The sequence below is a fragment of the Salvelinus sp. IW2-2015 genome, linkage group LG31 (assembly GCF_002910315.2).
Source record: "Salvelinus sp. IW2-2015 linkage group LG31, ASM291031v2, whole genome shotgun sequence".
In the NCBI taxonomy this organism is placed as follows: domain Eukaryota; kingdom Metazoa; phylum Chordata; class Actinopteri; order Salmoniformes; family Salmonidae; genus Salvelinus; species Salvelinus sp. IW2-2015.
The window spans coordinates 15,173,024-15,199,391 of record NC_036870.1 but is presented as its reverse complement, the minus strand read 5'-3'; the positions used below and the strand labels follow the sequence as shown (position 1 = coordinate 15,199,391).

At 44.1% G+C, this 26,368-nt stretch overlaps 1 protein-coding gene across 1 annotated transcript in view; it reads left to right on the top strand.

Annotated features, from left to right (window-relative positions):
* Window positions 1-26,115, top strand: part of LOC111955508 (protein FAM135B-like) — a 33,263-nt gene extending 7,148 nt beyond the window's left edge. The window contains 18 exon segments of the mRNA XM_023975720.2: window positions 2,282-2,436; window positions 5,314-5,384; window positions 6,242-6,264; window positions 6,267-6,414; window positions 6,760-6,892; window positions 11,074-11,227; window positions 11,423-11,472; window positions 12,316-12,471; window positions 15,961-16,034; window positions 16,231-16,385; window positions 16,686-19,155; window positions 19,334-19,500; window positions 19,757-19,848; window positions 20,055-20,152; window positions 22,911-23,062; window positions 23,491-23,601; window positions 24,066-24,179; window positions 24,454-26,115. Coding sequence (XP_023831488.2) covers window positions 2,282-2,436; window positions 5,314-5,384; window positions 6,242-6,264; window positions 6,267-6,414; window positions 6,760-6,892; window positions 11,074-11,227; window positions 11,423-11,472; window positions 12,316-12,471; window positions 15,961-16,034; window positions 16,231-16,385; window positions 16,686-19,155; window positions 19,334-19,500; window positions 19,757-19,848; window positions 20,055-20,152; window positions 22,911-23,062; window positions 23,491-23,601; window positions 24,066-24,179; window positions 24,454-24,659 — 4,529 coding nt within the window. The 3' untranslated portion in view covers window positions 24,660-26,115.
* Window positions 26,116-26,368: the final 253 nt, after the last annotated feature.

The window sequence follows — 26,368 nt, the reverse complement described above, 5'->3', positions numbered from 1 at the left end:
AAACATTGTGGTGTGTTAAGTCAGGATGGTGTTATATAAATTAGTTTAGCATTTACCATTCTGCTGCATCCTTATAGTAGCTTAACAATAAAGGTATTATGTAACACAAACAGTAGGAGAATATCTGAGAAAGAGCGAGAGAGAGAGCGAGAGAGAGAGAGGATAGGGACTAGAGAGAGAGAGAAAAGAGGGTAGGAGGGGTAAAAGAGAGAGAGCGAAAGAGAGTGAGGAGGGAGAGAGAGATTGAGAAAGAGAGACAGAGAGAGAGCGAGAGGAGAAAAGGGAGTGATAAGGAAGAGAGAATGAGAGAGAGAGAGAGAGAGAGAGAGAGAGAGAGAGAGAGAGAGAGAGAGAGAGAGAGAGAGAGAGAGAGAGAGAGGAGAGAGAGAGAGAGAGAGAGAGAGAGAGAGAGAGAGAGAGAGAGAGAGGCGAGAGACAAGGGCAACCAGTGAAGAACAAACACCATTGTAAATACAACCCATATTTATGTATTTTCCCTTTTGTACTTTAACTATTTGCACATCGCTACAACACTATATATAGACATAATTATGACATTTGAAATGATTTTATTCTTTTGGAACTTGTGCGAGTGTTTATTTCACTTTTGTTTATCCATTTCACTTGCTTTGGCAATGTAAACGTATGTTTCCCATGCCAATAAAGCCCCTTGATTTGAATTGAATTGAGAGCGAGAGAAAAGAAAGCGCTAGTGAGTGTATGTGCAGCAGTTAGCAGGTTACTTCTGGTGCAGAGGCACAGTGGTTGAAGGCTTAAAGTTGGAGGGTCTAACATTATGAAAACTCCCTAACACCTGTAACTCCTGTATATTGCTTTAGAACATGAACACTTTGATTGCAGACATGAGTAATTGCATTCCTTTAAATCACATGTAGTGTCAAACCGTGTAAATGATGCACGGTATTTTGATTGATAACTTGATTAGTACCCCAGTATCACAAGGAGTCTCAGTGAAGCCTCTTTAATGCCTTGCTAGTTCCGCTCCCTCCTTCCCTCTCCCCCTCTATCCCTGTAGAGCAGAACTAGAGATGCCATCTTTTCAGATTGGCCTGGAGCACTGAGCATTCACCCTCATTACAACTCTGTTGACACACTGACTGTTCATCTGTAATAGCCAGGCTATGATTGGTTTGGAATTAAATACGACTATTTGCACTTGCAGTATCACATCATGCTGCCAAAACACAACATTCTTTCACTAAATCTAAATTTTGTACAAAATAGTCTGCCACTCGTGCTGGTTGAAGCGACTGTTCTTTCTGGAGAGGGCTGCCGAGAGGGAGAGAAGGGGAGAACAGAGAGAAGAAACAGAGAAACCGAGGGAGAGAGAGAGAGAAAGAGAGGAGGGGGTGTAGAGTGCATGTCGAGGTAGATAAAAGGAGAGCACCTCAGTGGGATGCTTCCTTCAAAGGCCTATCACAGCTGCACATCCAGCAGCCGGATGCAGACAGCTGCTTCCTCACATCTACATTTCAGATACAAGCAGAAAACACCACTGACTATATAGAGATTTAACGGAAAACCATTTATTTTGATACCCAGAGAAATGTCAGATTGTATATTTATCCATTCAGCTATGCATAGTCACTGCTTCTGAGTCTCAGTTATGTGGAGGACATGAAATAACAGTGATGGGAAAGTTGATGTGTTTGTCATGTATGATGATGATCTAGGCTTTGGGGGCCCGAAGCGAGATCTGGTTGGGGGAGCCCACCACCTTGCGGGCAAAACCTTTTAAATTATTTTCCTGCAATTTTGCCATGGGGCAGAGAGAGCATTTTGCAGTTTTAATTAAAACAAATTTCATGCAATTCTACTAATTTTGCCAAGGGCAGAGAGAGCATTTTGCAGTTTTAAAAGCCAGTTCCCTGCAATTTTGCCATGAATTAAACCAGGTTCATGTGGTATCTGAGTGAGAGTGACTAACACAATCAATGTGGGCTCCCAGGAGCTCAGGGCTCAGAGCTCCTTCAGCCCTGATTACTACAAGGTTTAGATAGCTGGCTAGACTAACTTACCTAACAATCTATAAATGTTAGCTGACATGGACTAAGTGAGTGACTGTCAGTGACTGACATAAGATAAAAAGTGCTGATGCACAACCAAATGTCAAAATTGCAATTGTATTCTACTATTCTAACTCCCAACAGTAAATTGAGACCCCCAGCTGACTCTCAAAAAACGTAGCGCCTCGTCTGCGTATAGGCAGACGATGACGACGAGGGTACTGCTGATGCTCTCTGCCCTCCCTCCCCCCCAGGTGACTGTAGTTTCAGCTCTGCGGGGGTCCATGATGGGGTCCATGAGGACACTATGGTGTTCAGTCGGATCTTCCAGATACTCTACCGGAACGAAGAGGTCAACGTTGATGACCGCATGCTCTTCAAGGTCCACCTGTTGCTGGATGGGGAGAGGGTGAGACACACACACAAACACACACACACACAATCACAATCACACACACCAGCTCAATTTAACCACTTTATCCAGTTTATTTCCAAAATGCTTTATCCACCCATTTTTGGGGGGGTTACCTCAGAAAGAATACCTTATGGGTACCTTCATATGTGTGTGTAAAATATTACCGTTCGCAGGTTTTTAATTCAGCAATTTTTTTTGCAAAACGCTATACAACCATTGTTTAGCTGGAATGGAATGTTTGCATATTGGACTGTGCTACAGCGCCTTTGGAAAGTATTCAGACCCCTTGACTTTTTCCACATTTTGTTACGTTACAGCCTTATTCAAAAATGTGTTAAAAAACAAAAATCCTCATCAGTCTACACACCGTAATGACAAAGCAAAAACATGTTTTTGGAAATGTTTGCTAATAAAAAATGTTTTTAACTGAAATATCACGTTTACACAAGTATTCAGACACTTTATTCAGTACTGTGTTGAAACACCTTTGGCAGCGATTACATCCTTGAGTCTTCTTGGGCACAACTGTCCATCTGGAAGGTTCTCCCATCTCCACAGAGGAACTCTAGAGCACTGTCAGATTGACCATCGGGTTCTTGGTCACCTCCGTGACCAAGGGCCTTCTCCCCCAATTGCTCAGTTTGACCGAGCGGTCAGCTCTAGGAAGAGTCTTGGTGGTTCCAAACATTTTCCATTTAAGAATGATGGAGGCCACTGTGTTCTTGGGGAACTTCTATGCTTGAGAAGTTTTTTGTACCCTTCCCCAGATCTGTGCCTCGACACAATCCTCTTTCGGTGGTCTACAGACAGTTCCGTCGACCTCATGGCTTGGTTTTTGCTCTGACGTGCACTGTAAACTTATATAGACCAGGTGTGTGCCTTTCCAAATAATGTCCAATTAATTTAATTCACCACAACTCAAGGATGATTCATGGAAACAGGATGCACCTGAGCGCAATTTCGAGTCTCATAGCAAAGGGTCTGAATACTTATGTAAATAAGGTATTTTTGTTTTTTATATGTAATAAATTAGCAAAAGATTCTAAAAACCTGTTTTTTCTTTGTCATTATGGGGTATCTGTTTTAATATAAGCCTGTAACTTAACAAAATCTGGAAAAAGTCAAGGGGTCTGAATACTTTCCGAATGCACTGTACAGGTATCTTCCTACAATCTAACCTACAGAGTTAAACAGGAACCCTGGTTCAGTCAGAATGTGACTGTCAGAATCATCAGCTTATTGGCTACAAGGCAGGTCAACTCTCCTAATTGATTTACTTAATGTCGGCTACCTACCTTTGAGGTCTCCTAAATTTAGATTTTTTCATTAAATGTATGACACATTATTTATGCAAAGGTGGTGAGAGAGAGGCTAGGGCTGGAACGTCGATCAGATTTCAGACATCCCCTCTTCTCATTATCCTTCCAGAGGTTAACTCCTTTTCTCTCTCTGTCTATCTCTTACTCCCTTTCCCTCTTACCCCTTCTACCCCGGCTCTCTCTCTCCCTCCCTCTCATTCCTCTCTTTCCCTCTCTCTCTCTCTCTTTCCCCCCTTCTCTCCCTCTCCCCTCTCCTCTCCTCCACCCCTCTCTCTCTCTCACTCATTCTTTATCTCTCAGTCTCTCTCTCTCCTTCCCTCTTCTTCCATCAGACTCTGATAAGAGGACAAAATAGAACTCGATTTCCCCATGTGTGTGTGTTTATCCAATCAGAATATCAATAGGATTTGACAATGCTGTTTGTTCTGCTACACAGAGCATGTTGTGTACGTGTGTTTGTGTGTGTATGTAAGTGTGTGTGTGTATGTGTTTGTGTGTGTTGGTGTGTGCTTGCTGTAGAGAGATAACAACAAAGAGAGTGAGGACGAGAGAGAGAGAGAGAGGAGAGAGGAGGGGGCGGGGGAGAGAGAGAGCGAGAGAGAGACAGAGGGGAGGAGAGAGAGAGAAGAGAGAGAATGAGAGGAGACGAGAGAGAGAGGGAGCGAGAGAGAGAGAGGAGGAGGAGAGAGGAGAGAGACGGGGGAGTAGGGGAGAGAGAGAGCAAGAGAGAGAGAAAAGGGGGAGAGAGAGGAGAGAGTGAGAGAGAGAGGAGGATAGAGTAAGCTAGAGGAGAGAGAGTGGGAGAGGGAGAGGAGAGAGTGAGAGAGGAGGAGAGAGGGGGAGAGGAGATGTGAGAGGAGAGGCATAGGAGAGAGAGGGGGAGAGAGAGAGGAGATAGAGAGATGGGGAGAGAGAGAGTGAGAGAAGAGAGAGAGGGGGAGAGAGAGGCGAGAGAGAGGAGAGAGAGAGAGAGGAGAGACTGAGAGGGAGGAGAGCGAGAGGAGAGAGTGGGGTAGAGAGGAGCGAGAGAGAGCAAGAGAGAGGAGAGAGAGAGCAAGAGAGAGGAGAGAGAGCGAGAGAGAGGAGAGGGAGGGGGAGAGAGAGAGTAGTAGGGTGTGTGAAAATAAATGAGAGATACAGTAGGGAGAGATACAGTAGGGAGAGATTTCTTCCAAATTACTCTTAATTTCTCTCAACGGCGTACTCTTTAGTAGTGTATGGCTTTTTTGTATTCCACTGCTTTATTCAAATAGGGTTAAATTGATTCCCCTATCCCAAATCTAACTACCTGCCTTTTACCTTCATCATGATATGAACAGTACTGTTCAGTCTACAGTGTAACCAGACAGAAGACACAGTAGAGATACTAATGCCAATACTATACACACATTAACAGCTGCTCATGGTTTAGTCTCACCATAGTATTGTTACACTGGTATGGATTTACAACATTTGTTTTTTATACCCATTGAATTTCATTGCTGATTTGTCTAATTCTGGTTGATACAGTCTTGTTGATATTGTGACTGTGCCTGTGTTTCTGTTCTCACAGGTGGAAGAGGCTCTGAGTGAAGTGGACTTTCAGTTAAAGCTGGATCTTCACTTCACAGACAACGAGCAACAGTACGTTCAACACTCGCTTACATACTCCCTTTTCTCTGGCACTTTTCTTTTCACTTTCTCCCCATCTCTCCTCCTTTCCCCCTCCCCTATCTGTCCTGTCAGTTCTGAGGCCCTCAGTTAGTAGTGCTGAGGCCCAGGTCTTAATGATGTCCTGCCAGTGAAAAGCCTCTGGCTCTAACAGACTGACAGACTGCATTGTCAGGAAAAAACACTACTTTACCCACGTCTCTGTGCAGACTTGCATGTGTTGTGTATGCGTGTGCACATTTGTATGAGTTTGTCCGTGTGTGTGTGTGTGTGTGTGTGTGTGTGTGTGTGTGTGTGTGTGTGTGTGTGTGTGTGTGTGTGTGTGTGTTGGTGTGTGTGTGTTTACTGTGGATCCTGTCACTCCAACGTCCAACGTCCAACGTTGGCGTGTTTGTGCTGCGGCTGCTCAGTAGCTCAACAGTTACTGTAGGCCACCGACAGGTATAGATGACTTGTAATGTGTCCTGGAGGGCTCATTAAACATCCCATTTGAGCGCTTACAACTTCTCAGACTTTGCTGCTCAGAACTTCTACCATTCGGATCACCCGGTGTATGTGTGTGAAGAGTATTACCATGTTCAAGTTTCAACGGTATTGCCCCAGAGGGAGATTCGTTTATTCACCACACCGGTGTGCTTTCTTGAAATGTCTTTTGTCCTAGCTGGATGATAACCCATTACATGATGTCCTTTAAATGGTAATAGTTTGCACAAGGTATTTAAACTGGCATTCACTGTCTTTGGCATGAGTTGTAACTGTATACTGTTCTGGCATGACCTCTCTCTGCTGTTGTTCTCAGGCGGGGTTAGATGCTGACTGTGTTGTCTTAGGTTAGGGGACATCGTGACAGTCCCATCATCAGCAGTAGAACCCTGGGTCTCCACTTCCACCCCAGGAGAGGTCTCCACCACCATGTACCTGTCATGTTTGACTACTTCCACCTGTCCGTCATCTCTGTTTCCATACACGCATCCTTGGTGGCCTTACATCAACCACTCATCAGGTAATACTGCGTGTGTGTCTTCGTGTGTGTGCATGTCTATGCAAACATGCATGCTTGTGTGTGTGTGCGCACATGTGTGTGTGTGTACATGTCACACTGATGATCACTTCTTAGCCGTCACACCACATATTTCCTCTCCAGTTAAAATGGGTTTAGTTTGGCAACCTGCTCTGAGAGTGCATCCACTGGCCTGCTACTTGAATAAGTTGTTTTTCAAACACTTGATGAATCCACTTGCCAATATCTTAACCTGAATGTTCAGCCATTCTTTTCTCTGATTATACCAGAACTCTATCGATGACATAATGACTAACTGCTCTTCTCTCTCTCTCTCTCTCTCCATAGTTTTGCCCATACAGGGAAGAGTTCCTGGCTGGGAAAGGGCTCCCCAGAGAACGGTACTGACCCGTCAGCCATGGGGGTGTCCATGGAGAACCTGATGTTCGGGGCTGGATACTGCAAACCTGTCATCACAGAGGTACAGTCAAATCAAGTCAAACTGCATTGTAAGTGCATGAGTACAAGGTCTCTCAATAAACCTTACAGAGGACAGTAACTGATCAACACAAACAAGCCTAGTCCTTGACTTTAAATAATACTCAAATGGCAATCTGAATCTGGGAAGTGGCCCACAGAGTTCACACTGAAGATGAGAGAGCCAAGAGACAGAAAAACTGAATCAAAGCTATCGTTCTCTGTCCCTCCCTCCACTATTGTAAGGACGGGTCATCAGTCAGGTCCCTCTAGAAGTATTAGAGACAGTGAGGCTGGACACTGAGGCTGCATCCCTATTAATGTCTCATTAACCCACGTGGCCAGACCAGGCTCGCAGGACACTGAGGCTGCGTCCCTATTAATGTCTCATTAACCCACGTGGCCAGACCAGGCTCGCAGGACACTGAGGCTGCGTCCCTATTAAGGTCTCATTAACCCACGTGGCCAGACCAGGCTCTCAGGACACTGAGGCTGCGTCCCTATTAATGTCTCATTAACCCACGTGGCCAGACCAGGCTCTNCAGGACACTGAGGCTGCGTCCCTATTAATGTCTCATTAACCCACGTGGCCAGACCAGGCTCTCAGGACACTGAGGCTGCATTTAAAGAACACCTTATTCCTTACATAGTGCTCTACTTTGAACCGGAACCCAAGACGCTGTTCAAAAGCAGTGCATTTTGGGGGTGCCATTTCGGACGTGGCCCGAGGCTAGCAGGGCACTGAGACAGGCTGAGCTACTGTGGCCTGGCGTCTGGAGGAGAAACTACTGCAGCTCTCAGTCACAGGAGGTTGGTGGCACCTTAGTTGGGGAGGATGAGCTCGTGGTAATGGCCGGAGTGGAATCAGTGGAATGGTATCAAACAGATCAAACACATGGTTTTCCTGCTGTTTGATGCCATTCCATTTGCTCCGCTCCAGCCATTATTATGAGCCGTCCTCCCCTCAGCAGCCTCCTCTGCTCTCAGTAGTAATTATGGTGTAGTAAGGGTTCTCATCTGTCTGTGGACTACAAGGCTAAGAATAATAGTAGCCATTAGGGATGGTTTCTACAAGGGCTCATTTAGTGGTCTGAGATCTGTGGGAAGTCAGAGAAAGTGCTTCGCTGGATGCAGCAACCATAGACACCACTCACGTCTCTCTCTTCTAGAGGTGTGTGTGTGTGTGTGTGTGTGAGGGTGTGTGTTTGAGGTGTGTATGTGTTTGTATGAGGTCTGTGTAAAGTGTGTGTGTGAGGGTGTGTGTTTGAGTGATAACGATATGGTTGTCCACCTCCAGCAGAGCAGCTATTTTTCATTCGTCTTATCCAGCGTAGGTCGCTACTGTGATTTCAAAAGCTGTTGCTCACACAAACATGTGCCTCATACACACACCCTGATCCAGCCCTTTGGCCCTGTGGACAGATGTCACAGGCTGAGCACTAAATCTTAATGAGAGCTGGGTTGTCCCCCTCATAGCCCCTCCTCTCGGTTTGGCCCCCTTGTTCATGGGTTACACACACACACACACACCGGGCTCGGCCCCCCTGTTCCTGGGTTTTATACAGCGCCTCCAACAGGGAGCTTTAATAAGCACTGCATTTAGCCAGGCGGGGGGGCGATGTTTGATCCCCGTAATGAGTTCTCCTCCAACCGCCACGTAGCTTACCTGCAGGAGAAATGTGTACAGAGCACAGTGTGTGTGTGTGTGCATGCGTGTGTGTGAGTGCCATCCTTCTCTCCCTTTCTCCTCTCTTCAAACCCCTTATTTATGTAAGGCTTTCTACCTGGAGGGTATAAGCACATTTTCAGCACTACCCTATTTATACTGCTGCAGCTTTCCCACACTCTTTATTCATTATTAAGATGGTTGTTTTTGCACAATCTGGACACGTGTCGTTGGAAAATTCTGTTGATGTCAGCTGAATTATAGTGATGCTGCCTCTTGTGGTGGGCAGAACATGGATGTTGACTTTCTTTTTCCATTTACACCTTTCACATTTCCTCATTGGTATAAAAATGTGTATCTCAGAAATATCAGAGGCGAAAAATATTTTCTGAGAGCTCCTATTCTGAGAGAGACACTCGGGGGGTGGTTGAGAATGCAGGATACCTTCAGATACTGAAAGCACACAGTCTCAGGCCTTTTCGAGAGACAGACCTGTCCTGATATTGTTACCAGCCTGTCTGTCTGACAAGCTGCTGGCTTGTCCCCTGTTCCTGTTGTATGTAGATGTAGAGTGAGCCATAGAAATATAACTACTAGATCAGGAATTCCCATTCATGTCAATGTTTTGTAATTCTTAGCTCTATTTCTATCGGAGCAGATGGACCCCCTGTAACTACGTATCCCACGGTGCACTGCAGCAGCCATCAGATCCAGCATGTAACCTGTGTACTCAGCCTTGTGTTCCTGTAACAGACAGCTTCACACATGGCTGCTGCTGACAATTAGGACTTAAGAAGACTAATACAGTATCCAAAGAATGTTATTTCGCATAAGAAGAAATATACTGTTGTAACGTTCGTTCTCCTCCTCGTCTGAGGAGGAACAAGGATCGGACCAATATGCAGAGAGGTATGAAGACATAATGATTTATTTAACGAAAGACGAACACGAAAAACTCTTAACAAACTACAAAACAATAAACGACGTAAACAGACCTGAACATGAGAACTTACAGACAACGAAGAACAGTCACAAACGAAACAGTCCCGTGTGGCATAAACATTAACACAGGAACAATCACCCACAAACAAACAGTGTGAACAGCCTACCTTAATATGGTTCTCAATCAGAGGAAACGTAAAACACCTGCCCCTGATTGAGAACCATATCAGGCTAATTAACAATGAACCTAAACATAGAAACACATAACATAGAATGCCCACCCAGCTCACGTCCTGACCATACTAAACAAAGACAAAATAAAGGAAATAAGGTCAGGAACGTGACAACTGTATTGACACAAAGATTGCCTCGGACCCTCTTGCTTGGTAAGCTACTCTGGCACCCCAAGCCCGCTGGTAGATATACAATACACAAGGCAGACTTCCTCTCTGGGTGGAACGCAATGACGACGTGGACAAAAGCTTGCTCCCAAAAATCTGACTCAGCCCATGCACATGCTCAGATGTCGATCGATGGAGTGAAGTGTGTAGAGACTCGTAGACTTCAAGTTGGGTAAGGCTTGAACAAAACACAACTCATCCATTGTCAGTGAAGAAAAAAAAGAGTTTTGCTTTGTGTGGGAGGGGGATAATGACTACGTTCATAGTGACAGAAATAGCTATTTTTCATTTTTACCCCTGGAGGTGTTTCGTGTCACAACCCCCATATCCCAGTATGCCACTATGAAGGTAAAAGGAATTATGACAGTGAACATACAGGTGTTCCTTCCTGGTTGTGGAGGATCCAGAAGTATTATCTGTTATTAGAGAGCAGAGTAGAGCTATGATGATAGGGCACTGCGCTTTACTGCCCCAAGGTAAATTATAGTACACACTCACATACACCACTATTACATGCCTTTAAAACTAACACACATACACCACTATTACATGTCTTTAAAACTAACTGGTGTATGTGTGTGAGTTTTAAAGGCATGTAATAGTGGTGTATGTGTGGTTACTGGGTAGTGTAGGGTTCGTTAGTTCCTGTCCACAGGACATGTTAAAGGTCATACAACTACTGTAGGATCACGTCTTCTATATCTTCCAGTATCACGTCCACATCAATGTTGTTTTACGGGTACCAGGATATGTTTAGGAGCTGCTTGTGTCCCAAACCTCCTGTGGTGACTGAGACTTTACACATTGGTGTTAACTCACTAGACAAGGTCCTAAATAAAGTCCTGTTCCAGACCAAGATCAATGGCAAGGCTACACAGAGGCAGCCCATTGGTTCCTACTGTGGAGGCCGTAAAGTTCCAGTATGTGGACTTGGCCGTCATTAAAGCAGCTCGTTATCGTTTGACCTAGATGGAGTATCCAACGTTTTCTTCTTTTCCATGTCTCTTTTCTTCCTGGTCTCTCATCCTGTCTCTACCCTCTCTGTCTCTCCTCTCTTCTCTGTCTCTCCTGTCTCCCCTCTCCCATGTGTTTATCCTCTCTTTTCTTTTCCTCTCCTTCTTCCCTCTCCCCTCTTCTCCCTTCCTCTCCCCTCTCCTCCCTCCTGTCTCTCCCCAGGGTAGTTTCTACGTCCCCAGTGAGAACTGTTTACAGAAAGCTCACACATGGCATGGTAGACTCTGTCGCCTCCTACTGGTTGTACACAGAGGCCTACGTTCCTACTACACCACTGTGATGAAGGAGATACCACAGCTGGACCAGGTGAACATAGGTGAGGCAACAACATGTTACAATAGCATTTCCTCAATATTTAGCTATGTCTATTGTGGCAATCAATCAAGTCAATCATTTATTGTTCAATTATATTTATATATTTTTTTACAGTGGGTTTACTTCATACCGTGTAAAACTGAGTAGAGCTGCGCTTTGCTGTAATAATCTCTTTCTCTTGTCTTTCATTCCACAGATGAGATTCCTGTGGAAGAAACACTAAATCAGCTCAAAATGGAATTACAGGTAGGTGGTGTACGAGACATACAGTACTGATAAAAACCCAGATCAATATCAACATTAATATTAGCTATGTTCTCTTTCCTCTCCAATGTTCTACTAGATTTTCCATAAAATAATTCCATTATTAAAGTGTTTTACTTGATCAACATACAGGTAACTGCCAAAATAAAGGGAACACCAACACAATAGAGCGTCTTAATAGGGCTTTGGGCCTCCACATGCCAGAACAGCTTCAATGCGGTGGTGGTGGAAAACACTGTCTCAGGCCCCACTCTAGAATCTCCAACAAGTGTTCAATTGAATTGAGATCTGGTGACTGAGACGGCCATGGCATATGGTTTGCATCGTTTTCATTCTCATCAAACCATTCAGTGACCACTCGTGCCCTGTGAAAGCGGGCATTGTCATCCTATGAGGGCATAGCCACGGTAGCCAAAATAATGGCCTGCCCAGCATTTTTATACATGACCTTAAACATGATGGGATATTAATTGTTTAATGAACTCAGGAACCACAATATTATGGAGGCACCTGCTTTGAATATACGGATCTATTTATTCAAGTGTTTCCATTATTTTGGCAGTTACCTGCACTTTTACTATATACAGTATCTAAGATACCATAAATGAATTGTGCATATAAAGAGATACTATCTGTATCCACTCTCTCCTCTCCTCCTCTAGCTTCAGGGGGTCCATTAGAAGGCAGCAGAACATATCAGTAGAGACCTACAGCTCTGCTCTACCTAACCTGCTCTTTGACCTCTAACCAGCCTCTAACCCCTCTAACCAGCACCACACGCTGACCCTAACCCTCATCTGTCTCCTCTCTCCTCTCCTTCTCTAGCTGCAGGAGGGACATGAGAAAGTAGCAGAACAGATCTGTAGAGACCTGACCCAACTCTGCTCCCAACTGTCGGCCCTGTGGACACGCTTCCTGGAGGCTGCCGTTCCCAACACACATATCCTGTCCCACCTGGCCCAGGAACACCACACACTCAGGGTGAGCCCTAACCCCTGACCTCCAACCCCTGACCTCCTCAGGAACATCACACACCCCATCTAATCTATTTTAAAGCCGAGGTCTTGAACTCTCCAAAGCCCACTATTCTGATTAGGTTTTGTGTGTCAGATTGCGTAAGAGTATTACTGCCAGGTAAAATACACCAGCATAGTCCCTATAGACCTCTATGCCTTGAATAGACATTATATCTGAGAATCCCAAATGTAATTTCCATCTAATCATTGGAATGATTCATATTAATGTAAAATATTCCCACTCCTCTCCTCAGTGTTGCTAGCAGGTCTCCAGGCTCTCTTCTCTCACAGTGTTAGTTTCATATCTCCTGCCTGCCTGCCTGTCTGTCTATCTGTCTGTCTGTCTGTGAATCATAATGAACACAGTATGTCTCCATGTTAGTTTACCCTCAGTGGTTAGTTTCATGCTTCCACCCACAGGATGGGTGTGATTTCAATAAACATGTATTCTGTAATTATCCTAATGTTTCTGACTCTCTGTCTCTGTCACGCTCTGTGACTTTATAACAGAAGACAGGTTTAGTGACAGTTCAGTGGGGATTATTTTTTTTCTGATAATGCATGGTATCAAAGTCAAAATGTTATTGAAACTGTTCAAATAAATTACATTCGCAAAATGCCAGAAGTCAAACATAATTGAACACTTTATTTAACACGAATGATTTAACATATTTATCTTTCATACATATACAGGTAACTGCCAAAGTAAAGAACACACCAACATAAAGTGTCTTAATAGGGTGTTGAGCCACCATAAACTCACAGAACAGCTTCAATGCGCCTTGGCTTAGATTCTACAAGTGTCTGGAACTCTATTGGAGGGATGCGACACCATTCAACCTTTCAACTGGGTTGAGATCTGGGGCCTCATTTATAACCGTTCAGTAAATGTCACACTAAATATCTGTGTGTGCCATTTCAAAAAATGATTTGTACGTCTAAAAATATTTTGATTTATAAACTTGACATATGCCATACATAGCATGTTTCCCATTATAAATCAGACCTGACTGTGCCTGCATTCTGCAAGATTGATATTATATTGGAAACAATTTAAAAGTAGGTAACAGCCCACACTTCTATGCAAAGGATGAATTGTTGTTCAATATTTTGTTTATCAATAGAGTATTGTGTTTCTATGTCCTGCCTTGGTATTGGCTCTGAGATTAAATAGGCTTATGATGTCACGCTCCTATCGCACAGCAATACTGTAGCCTATACATACTGTCAAATACATTAATTACTGGTCTATTTATGTGTTTTTGCAGTAATTTATACTGTGTTTGGCAAAGGACTGTGACAGTTTCTGAAAGAGAGAACATTTGAATTCAACAATGTTTTGCATTAACTTTTCCCCCAACCTAAACATGCTGTCTACGCTACTCAAAACAAATTGAAATTACAGTGGGCTACATGCAGTAGTAGCATACAGTGAATTCGGAAAGTATTCAGACCCCTTGACCTTTTCCACAATTTTTTCCACAAATTACGTTACAGCTTTATTCTAAAATGTATTAAATTGTTTTTTCCACCCCATAACACCCCATAATGACGATTCAAAACACGTTTTTAGAAATGTTGCAAATGTGTAAAAAAAAACTACTGAAATATCACATTTACATTAAGTATTCAGACCCTTTACTCAGTACTTTGCTGAAACACCTTTGGCAGCGATTACAGCCTCGATTCTTCTTGGGGACAACTGTCCTTCTGGAAGGTTCTCCCATCTCCACATAGGAACTCTAGAGCTCTGTCAGAGTGACCATCGGGTTCTTGGTCACCTCCCTGACTAAGGGCCTTCTCCCCCAATTGCGGGCCGCCAGCTCTAGGAAGTGTCTTGGTGCTTCCAAACTTTTTCCATTTAAGAATAATGGAGGCCACTGTGTTCTTGGGGACCTTCAATGCTGCAGAATTTTTTTGGTACCCTTTGCCAGATCTGTGCCTCGACACAATCCTGTCTCGGAGCTCTACGCACAATTCCTTCGACCTCATGGCTTGGTTTTTGCTCTGACATGCACTGGCAACTGTGGGACCTAATCTAGACAGGTGTGTGCCTTTCCAAGTTATGTCCAATCAACTTAATTTACCACAGGTGGACTCCAATCAATTTGTAGAAACATCTGAAGGATGAACAATAGAAACAGGATGCTCCTGAGCTCAATTTCAAGTCTCATAGCCAAGGGTCAGAATACTTATGTAAATGAGGTATTTCTGTTTTTGTTTTTTTACACATTTGCAAATATTTCTCAAAACCTGTTTTCGCTTTGTCATTATGAGGTATTGTGTGTAGATTGCTGAGGAAAAAAATGTATTTAATCCATTTTAGAAATAGGGCTGTAACGTAACAAAATGTGGAAAAAGGGACAGGGTCTGAATACTTCTCGAATGCTCTGTACATACTTCATAATAAAAGAGCAACTGTTTTGATGTTCACCTAATTAAATTGATCTGTAGGCTATAAACCGCACTGCGCATGAGATCACATACAGCCAAACTTGAAATGCAAAGCCTATCTATTTAAATAGGCCCAGTTAAATTAGAGATGCAAATGGTCATTTGTCGTATGGCACCATCAGTAATGTGAACCCATCACAGCTTTGAAAGGTGAGGAATTTATTCTGCAATGGTTAAAAAAATTACAGAAATAGGAAATGGATTCCTATGTTTAATTATTTTACATTCCAACTAAAGGAAATTGTCTACATCGTGTTATTATGATTATTTTTACCAATAAGCCTGTCATCTAATCCCCCACAAAATACTTAGGCCTGCTTACCTGCTTGCAATAAAATACTTCAACCACTATAAGATGTGCGTACGCATGGTCTGAAGTTTGCGTGGAGGAAAGGACATTTTCACGTTAACTTTTGCTGGAAAACCGGCACACGCACACTTTGGGACATATTTTCTAAGTACGCACGGTTTATAAATGAGTCCCCTTGTGACTGAGATACAGATTCACACACACATCACACCAGCACACCCGCACACACAACAGCAACTACACATCACATCACACACACACTACCAACTTACATCCACACACTACACTCACACACACTTCTCAACTCACCACCACTACACAACAACACACACGCATATCCGTTAAACCTCCTATGCTCCTTTGAGACCCCTCTTATAGTCAGTCACTGAGATCTCTTCTAGCCAAAATAATGGGCAACTGGGCATTTTCTACGTGACCCTTAGTATGATGGAACGTTAATTCTTAACTAACTCAGGAACCCCACCTGCTTTCGAAATACATTGTATCTCTCATTTACTCAAGTGTTTCCTTTATTTTGTCAGTTACCTATATTTTAACAATTTTACACTATTAACTTTTACACCATTTTGAAGATCAAATCATTGCCTTTCATGCATACAGTACCAACTCTGTAGGTTTCTCAGTGAGGAAATTAAGGTGGTTCTCGTTTGTATTTTGTGCTGATGTCAGGTCAGGCGGTTTTCAGAGGCATACTTCTTCACAGAACACCCCAAAGAGACATCCCTGACATTTCAAGAGGACCTGTGAGTATTGGCATGATGTAGTTCTGTCACTCTGTTTTACACGAAATGTTATGTTAATGCTTTACCTAAGATTTCATTCTATGAATGGAGAAAATGTAAGTCCAATGTGTTCGAGTAGTTATGATAGATAGCAAAAAGTAATCTTCTTCTTCTTTCTCCTCTAACATTGTCTTGTTCCTCTTTCTCCTGGTTAAAGGATCAACAGACACGGTCAGATAGCTGTGGAGGTGCGTAGCTCCAACTACCTGACCAGGATGCCACCGTTACCTGTAGAATGCCTGGACATTGACGGAGACTGGAATAGCCTGCCTATCATCTTCGAAGATAGATATGTAGAGTCTCCACGGACAGGTGAGTTGACTAAGTCCGGGATTTCATTCAACAGCGATGTACATTTAAAGGCAATTTCCTCTACATTCGCAGAGATCATAATCGCTGATGGCTCAACAAGAATTACTTTAATTAACTTTAAGTAGTGCATAGGTTGTAAATCTGTTTAGTTTGAATCCTGGCCTGAGTCTGCTTTTATTTGTGCTAACATTACTGTTTTATCTGTTTCAGATTTCTACTTTTCAAGTAGTGTAGATAAGCACAATTCAAACATCTAGTATTAGCGTGAGACCTAACATTTTTATCCATCTTTCTTTCTAGATTGGGGATCATACATGCCAACACCTCTGTCCTCCAGTGAGCAGGCCATCCCCGAGCCTCCTGTCACTGATGCCAACAATAGCCCTCCTCCCCTGGACCAGCTCACCAGCTCACCAGCAATACCAACCCAGGAACTTAAAGACAGTGAGGACTGCATGGACCTGTCTACATACGGGTCTCTCATAGGAGAGCAGAGCACCAGCATTACTGACAAAATAGGAGAGACATCAGACCCAGACCAGGCAGACCCAGTCCAGGCCGACCCAGTCCAGGCAGACCCAGTCCAGGCAGACCCAGTCCAGACAGACCCAGACCAGGCAGACCCAGACCAGGGAGACCCAGTCCAGGCAGACCCAGTCCAGGGAGACCCAGACAAGGCAGACCCAGTCCAGGCAGACCCAGTCCAGGCAGACCCAGTCCAGGCAGAACCAGACCAGGGAGACCCAGACCAGGGAGACCCAGTCCAGCCAGGGGATCCAGAGGAGCAGGCCAAGGCAGAGGAGATCTCAGAGGATAGCCCTGGTTTAGGCCTGAGGATAATCAGAGTCAGGCCCACTGATGTGGATCCATTCAGAGGAGAGGCAGTGCTAATGATCTCCTCCAACCACAAACAGTGTACGGACCCACAACATACCTCTAACCGTGAAGACACGACTTGGAAAGACTTGGAGAACCACCAGGACATCATCACACAGAGATACCAGAACATTATCAGTACAGGAATTGACTTGGATGTAGAAGAGAATGACATTGCTATGGACGACGACAGCAAGGATGTTCCTCTGAGCCGTCTAACCACTTACCCCCAGGCTCCACTCAAAGATCATCCTCTCACGCACCCTCTACCTACGGACCTGAGGAGAGAGCTGGCCCACCGAGGGGTGGTGGGGGTGGGGGGCTCCAAGATAATGAACCGCTCCCCCTCCGTCATCTCCGACTCGGGCATTGAGAGTGAGCCCAGCTCGATGGCCTGGCTCCTGGATGCTCACCGGACTGGAGGAGGGCGCCCTCTGGAGGAGATAATGGTACTGCAGCGCCTGGAGAGGAGACACCCAGCCCACCGCAGCTCCCTGGAGGGCCTGCAGACAGAGAGTGGAGCCAGCGGGGGCAGCCTGCCCAGCGGAGGGGGTGGCAGCATGGGTATCCAGGCCTCCCTCACCTCTATCTCGTCCCTGCCCTACGAGGATGACGAGGAACAGAGGTACCAGCAACAGCTCAGTAAACTGACCAAGTCTGTCTCAGCTCCTCAGATCTCCAGCCCTGAGGACACAGAAGAGGACCAGGGAGGAGCGGAGGAGGTAGACACGGAGAGCGAGGGGACCAGTGGGTACCAGGACCAGGAGGAGGGATGCTCCTCCATCTCCACTGCTCCCACCAATGTAATGACTGGGGACTTGATTAGACACCAGGAGTCCTTATCCGGGGGACACTACTCCTCTCTAGAGGACATCCAAGAGGGAGAGCTGCCTGAGGTTGGTCTGTTTGACTGGGTAGCAGCGCCCTCACCACCCCAGCATGTGACCAGAGCTCATATGGAGAGTTGTCATGTTCTTAAAGAAACTCTTAGATCTAATGAATCTGCTTTGCCAGTGGCCCTGTCAGACACTCAGGACATGAAAGCAGTATTAAGTGGCATTAGTCGAGTACCGGAAGTCTTGCTGTTCCAACAGTATGTTGAAGGCCATGATGACGTGAAGGATCCAGCTGTAGTCAGTCAGATGGAGGATAAGAACCATCACAGAGGAGATAGCCGTGGTGTCTCAAACTCACTGGACCCAGGTCCCTGTGAAGTAGACATCGCCCCCTGTAGCTGTGAGACAAAACCCTGTGAACATGACCGCAGTGTGCTGGTGGATGATGTGGAGGATTATCCAGTCAGGGATGACTGTCAGAGTCTCCATCAGATTGGGTTGAATGACCTTGTTGACCAGGACCTACTGGATCATCATCATACTCCCTGCCAGAGCCTCCATCGGGTCGGGCTGCGTGACCTGGTGGTGGTCTCACAGAGGAAGAGCCTCCATGACCCCAGGCCTATCCCCTCTATTCCCAACCACACAGAGAGACCCATCCACCTCATTGGCCTTACTGGCAATGATACGGCCAGGGCTGATGACCTCATAGGGCTCCCGGCCAATGAGCGAGAGCAGCTGGATCTCAACGGTCAGACAAAGCCGGCTAAGATCCCCAGTAGCTCGGAGTCAGGGTCAGGCTCGGGGTCAAACTCAGGGTCAGGCCTGTCCTTTATGAACAGGAAGGTGGTGGAGGTGGTGAATATGTCTGTGTCCTGTGCTCCGACCTGTCTTCCCTTCTCCTCCGTACTCCGGGACTCACCGTCCATTAGCGGCATCTCCACCCGACAAGCCGCATCCCCCATTACCCATCAGCCCCTGGGGTCCTTCGGCATCATCTCCTCGTCCTCGTCCAACTCCCTGGGGCCAGACGACGACACAAACGAGAGGATGCTGCAGTGAGTGGTTTTTTCTTTCTAGTTTTTGAATGAAACGGAAGTCAGACGTTTGCTCTTTGACCTCTTTGATGATGAGTTCTTGTGCGTGTGTGATTTCCCATAATGATGCTGTTGTTATTTCCAACAATGATTCCACCTCTGACCATCACCTGTCCCCTCTGCCCACACTGTGTTCTAGTTTCTACAGGTCCAAAGAGGATCTGGTGAAAGACCTGGTGTTCCAGGCAACCCTGTACAGTGGCCTCCCTCACCTGGCCTCCGACCTGCCCTATTTCCCCCCTGAGGAGGAGGAGGAGGAGTTTGAGGATGGCATACACCTGGTCGTCTGTGTCCACGGCCTTGATGGTGAGACAATCAATCAATGAATCAATCAAACAATCAATTAAATCATACAAATCAACCAATCACCTGATCCACCTGATTGTATATGTCCATGGCCTGGATGATAAAAAAGCATACAATGTTGTCCAATGCTAGGACAATACAACTTTACTCAAAAGAACTGAACAGTCCAGAATATCATTTGGGTCCCTCCTCTATGCTTACATACAGATCAGGGGCCAGGAGTTTAAAGGTGTATTGTTTTATTGTGTCCTCCTAGGGAACAGTGCAGACCTTCGCCTGGTGAAGACCTTCATAGAGCTGGGTTTGCCAGGGTCCAGACTGGACTTCCTCATGTCTGAGAGGAACCAGGTAAAATACAGTATATTCTGTCTGCACATTAATACAATAAACATAGATTTTTGTAAATCGATAGTATGTGTGAGCGAATCCTGTGTATATGCTTTAAATTTTAGCTACTTATACCAGCCACCCTTGTTAAAGAGGTATTTGAATCTCTATAGGATTTCCTGGTTAAATAAATGTATGTTGGTTGTTTTCCTCTCACTTGGCTGCAGACTGACACGTTTGCAGATTTTGACACCATGACGGACAGGCTAATAGACGAGATCATCCAGCACATTCAGCTGTACAACCTCACCGTCGGACGGATAAGGTCAGTATCCTAACCACTACACAACATTAAGGTCCAGTCTCCTAACCACCACACAACCTTAAGGTCAGTTCTAACTACCACACATTTATTTTGTGAGATAGTAAAATAGAACTTCTACAATCAAGACAGGATCACCATATTGCTTCAGAAGATAATAAACCACGTTACTTTTTTCTCAACTTGTTTTTTTATTACTTTCTAGCACTTCAAGCTAGATTACAGAGTAGCCAGATAACTGCCAGCTAACTTCCAGTGGCAGGTAGCCTAGTGGTTAGAGTGTTGGGCCAGTAACCGAAAGGTTGCTGGATCGAATCCCTGAGCTGAATAGGTAAAAATCTGTCGTTCTGCCCCTGAGCAAGGCAGTTAACCCACGGTGCTGTGGATGTCTGTTATGGCAGCCCCCTGCACCTCTCTGATCCAGAGGAGTTGGGTTATATGCAGAAGACACACTTCAGTTGAATGCATTCAGTTGTTCAACTGACTAGGTCTCCCCTTGTAGCCATGGATTGTGCATCTTCTGTTGTTTAGCTAAGTCACTAGCTGATTGTTTGTTGTTTTCCTTTTGTAACAAGGGCAGATGAAAGCAACACCCACCTCCACAAATCCTGTTTACATTGATAACCATACTGAATGAAGCAGTTAAGGGACCTCCCGGGCACCCTTAACTGTTTCACTTAATTTAAAGGGGGAATTCACATTAAAATGTTTTGTGCAACTGAGGAAACTAAGGAAAAATATGAGGGGGAAATTAACTTAAGGTGTTTTATGCAACTGGGCCCATTGCCTTAACTACCACACAACAATAAATGCAGTTCCAACTACCACACAACATTAAGGTCTGTGTCCTAACCCTCACACAACATTAAGGTAATTTCTAACTACCACACAACATTAATGTCAGTGTCCTAACCACAACACAACATTAAGGTCAGTTCTAACTACCACATAACATAAAGACACAGGTACAGTAATAGGAGGCAATGGAGAAACAAAACAGCCAAATAGCCACTAGATGGCAGGATATGAATACATTATGATATTCACTGGGAAGATCTCAATTGCATCCTCCTCATGTCCTCTATCCTCGTCACCTTCTTAAAACCCATTGTATGAGAAAGACCGAGGTTCCTACTCCTCCAATGAGTTTTGAGAAGGAGACGAGGAGAAAGGACACTAGGAGTATGCGTCCTCTCTTCTCCGTCTTCTCTCACCTCCTTTTGAAAAAGGTCAAAGGAGAGTCTGCGAGGAAAGTGAACGTGGATGAAATGAGACGGTCGTCATTAGGCAAATGACGTTTACAGGGCTGGATCCCCAAATAAATGTGTAAAGTGATCAAACAAATGAAGCTAGTTGTGCAAGACATGTTATAGATGAAAAATGAGTCGTTTTTAAACGTGTGCATGTTTTTTTGTCCTCTGACACGAAAGCTGATTCAAAGGGGATGTGGCAGATTTAAAAGCTCTTCCGCCTTAGGATACACATGAGTATCCTTGATGAAAGGTGGCTATCGAGGAGTGGAGGACACTTTAGTTTGCCTACTAATGAATCGACAAACTCCTCGACCACTTTTTGGTTTCTGGGTCACGGAGGAGAGAGGACAGAGGACGGACTTTTGCCCAAATGAGAAAACCCCCCTATCTCAGTTCAATCCTCAACCCTATCAAACTGATGGCCAGTTAGAGCAGAGGAGGCTGGTGGGAGGAGCAATAGGAGTACGGGCTCATTGTAATGGTTGCAATGGAAGAAATGGAACGGAGTCAAATGTGGTTTCCATATGTTTAATGTATTTCATATCGTTCCATTTATTCCATTCCAGCCATTACAAAGACCCATCCTCCTATAGCTCCTCGCACCAGCCTCCTCTGAGTTAGAGAAAGTTTTAATAACCCAGTAATGGAGGATATTCCCATGCACTTTCAATCACTTAGCATTGTCTTTGATATGAAGAACGTAAACATATTTCTCTCCGCAGCAGAACACTAATGGGTCCAAATCAAGTACAGTGATTCATCATGTACAATAATTGCCCTAAATATGCCAATTTTCCTATCTGAGTTTCTGTGTGTGCTATTTAAGTATGCATTCTTTTCAACATTGTTTATACTCTGGAGAAATGTGACTAAAGACATGGAGCGCCACAGTAGCAGCTGTCTCTCTCCTCATCACCTCTACTATATTTAGTGTTAGAGGAAACAGATGAGGAGGTTCTTTGTAGCTGGTGTTAAGGGATGCTGCCCAGTACTGTGATGATGGTGATACTACTGTAATTAGCAGATGAGAACTTAACATCTAAGGAAAACTAACGTCTCATTGACTACTGGGGCAAAGCAGCTAATTATTGTAGCGACCACTATCTTAGCCATTAAGACGTCAAGATGTCACCTTGCTTTGGAAGACGCTTATTTGGACATTAATCATCACTTAAAAACATAAAGATCTATTTTCTTGACAAAACTCAAGGGCTAGATTGGATGAGCTACCCTCGTCCTGAACACTTTATACTGGTAGAGTAAATACCAGGGGCCAAGGAATTGGAGGCACTTCTTGCTGTGCATAGTTTCTATTCTATAATAAGAAACTGTGCAGTCAGTCTTGGCAGTCTTTTCATTTTATCATTCTTTAGTCTAACGAGACCTGGGTAGCAGCAGAGTAATGTATTTATCTGTTCTGTTTGTCTGTTCTGTTTGTCTGTGTTGTTGCTGTTCTGTTTGTCGGTTCTGTTTGTCGGTTCTGTTTGTCTCCTTTTTCCGACCCTCAGTTTCATCGGTCACTCTTTGGGGAACGTGATTATCCGGTCGGTGCTGACAAGGCCTCGGTTCCGCTGCTACCTGGTCAAACTGCACACCTTCCTGTCTCTGTCTGGACCACACCTGGGAACGCTGTACAACAACAGCACGCTGGTCAGCACAGGTGAGGTGGGGAGGGAGGGTCAGCATACTTACCTACTTACCTAGGCCTTTGTAATCCTTGCAAAACATAGGGCATCGTTGACTTAGCATGGAGAATAGAAACAGTGCAGAGACTCTATATACTGTATCACCCCAAAGAGTGTTTCTGATTCTGGGTTTGTCTCCTCAGCAGCTTCCTACCAGTCTGTATTAATTGTACTGTATTTAGCTCTGCCCTGAGATCATCCCAGTGTTGTCTTCAAAGGGGGATGTGTGTGTCTTTTATTCAGATGGTTGTATCAGGTCTCTGGCTGTCTGTGGTTGTTTTAGATCTGTAGGTGATGTCTGTGGTTGTTTTAGATCTGTAGGTGATGTCTGTGGTTGATGAAGGTATGTGGCCGATGTCTGTGGTGGTTACAGGTCTGTGGCTGACGTCTGTGGTTGTTTTAGGTCTGTGGCTGATGCAGAAGCTGAAGAAATCTGGATCGTTGCTGCAGCTCACATGCAGAGATCACACCGATCCTCGGAAAACCTTCCTCTATCTTCTCAGTCAGAAACCAGGTAGGTACTGCTATAATGTAGGAGGAACTATACTGTAAGAGCACAATAAGCTCAAATATTCATTAAAATGTTGTTCATCTTGTCTTTTTTTCTTTTTTTTGTTCTCTTTTCCTCTCCATATGTCATTTGGCTAACACACAGACTCCACTAGCTAGCTAGCTCTGTTCTGGGAAGCACCCCCACTGTGTGAGATGAACAAAGCATCCGTTTGTCAAAGACTCCAAGTACATAAGCCAGAAAAACACTTTTTTCTTCGAGCTGTGCCGGGCTGACAAAATGATCCAAACCCTGTCATTTGAAACCCAGCAGTGCACTCTTTTAAGAGCACAGTGACAGGAGACACAGCTTTATCAGTCGAGGGCTGTCAAACAATGATGATGGTACCAAGTAATATATAAATATAACCCACAAACACTTTCTGTCTCTCTATTTCTGTCTCTCTGTCTACGCCCTCTGTTTCTCAGGGCTCCAGTTCTTCAAGAATGTGGTGTTGGTGGCATCGCCTCAGGACCGATATGTTCCCTTCCACTCTGCAAGGATAGAGATGTGCAGGACTGCACTCAAAGACAGGACCACAGGTTAGCACCACTCACTGCAGCTTCTATGTTCCTATTAAAAAGACCAGATTCCTGCATTCTCCACCAAATACATCTAAGAATCATGGTTTGCATAATAAACAATTGTCATCACGTACTGTACCTTTCTCTCTGTTGACGTGCCAATATGATTGCATAAATTCAGAAAGCTTTTAACGTTCCAACAGAGACTGAACCCTAACATGTGTCTGTCTGTTTTCACGCTGTAGTTCTCTGTGTACACTAACTAACATGTGTTTCTGTCTCCATATTCAAGGTCCAGTGTACACAGAGATGATCAACAACCTGCTCCAGCCATTGGTGGGGGCTAAGGACTGTCGTCTGATTCGCCAGAATGTGTTCCACGCCCTGCCCAACACCGCCAACTCCCTGATTGGCCGAGCAGCACACATCGCCGTCCTCGACTCGGAAATCTTCCTGGAGAAGTTCTTCCTGGTCGCAGGGCTCAACTACTTCAAATAGAACTTAAAACTACTTCAAATAGTACTTCAAACTACTTTAAAGGGATACGTCAGGATTTTGACAATGAAGCCTTTTAGCTATTTCCCCAGAGTCAGATGAACTTGTGGATTCCATTTTTATGTCTCTGTGTGCAGTTTGAAGGAAGTTGCTAACTAGCAGGAGCACAATTGCAAACTAGCGTTAGGGCAATGACAGGAAGTATATGGAAACTGCTAGCCTCCTAGTAGAAACCGCAGACTTCCAGTCATTGGGCTGACACTAGTTAGCATTGGCTCGCGAAACTACCTCTAACTTCCTTCATACTGGATGCATTGACATAAAAATGGTATCCACTAGTTCATCTGACTCTGGGGAAGTAAATACAATGCTTAATTGACAGAATCCTGAAGTATCCCTTTAGATAGAGGCTCAAATATTTAAAAAAGTAGAACCACTACTTCAAATTGAGCTGTAGCTGTAGAGAAACTGGCTCAGAGAGGCTCTAGGTCTATATGAAGATCTCCTTGTTGTGGTTTACTGGATAGGAGGATTTGGTTGCACCATGACTATGTACAGTGTATATTTAAAGTATGTATACCTATGTTACCCCTGTTGTCAAAGAGGTGGTCATAAGCTCTATACATCCCATCCATATTAACAGCTGTATACAGTATGTCAAGTGAAACAACTGACGTGGCGCATCGTGTGGCTCATATTGGTGTAGTATAGGCCTTATGAACACGCCTTCACCCCAAAGTATAGTCAATATGATGTACATGTAATGTTCACCTCAAAACGCTACCATTTCATTTTGGTATGTATCCTGACCTGAAGTGGCTAGTCTGAATGAATCACTGGATGAAGGATCTACTTGAAGGAGTACATGTATGCATTTGTTTAAAAAACGAAGGAGATAGTTGTTTGGAATTTAACTCTGTAATTGTAAATGTTATAATACACGTGTCAAACTCCACATAGAACTGTGGTGATATTATATTGTACAAATGTTTCTTTTTACGAAAATGATTTATATATAATTTTAAATGATGTATTTTAAATTATACCATATCCATACGTTTGTCAGACTATGACCATTGTGATGTGGATTTTATATCATACAATTTCAACACATAACATGAAGGCCAAATCAAGAGGTGAACCTTCTCTGCAGTATACACTGTAATATATACAATGCAAGAAAAAGGTGTTCTATATATTTCTTGTATACGTTTATATACAGTATATTACATATCTAAAAAGTGTATGTTTGTTGAAAGCATTTATGTGTGTCCATCAAACTGCTGAGTTGAGTTGAATGCTTATCAACCATGTAATGCCTTTGTGTTCTTTAAAATAAKGTATATCCCAACCTCCTCCATAAGGTATTGTGTACCTTCTACCGACTGTAGTGATCCTATTGAGATATGAGTATTTCTACTACTACTAAGATATGAATATCACTATACTGAGATATGGGTAATACCTGATAGAGTAAACACGTTATACTTGAATATGAGTAATCTAATACCGAGATATGAGTATACTATACCGAGATATGTGATTACTATACCGAGATATGAGTATTACTATACCGAATATGAGTATTCATACCGAGATATGAGTATTACTATTTCCGGGATAATGATAAATACCGTATTACCGAATAGAGTATTACTATACTGAGATATGAGTTTACTATACGAGATATGAGTATTACTATACCGAGATAT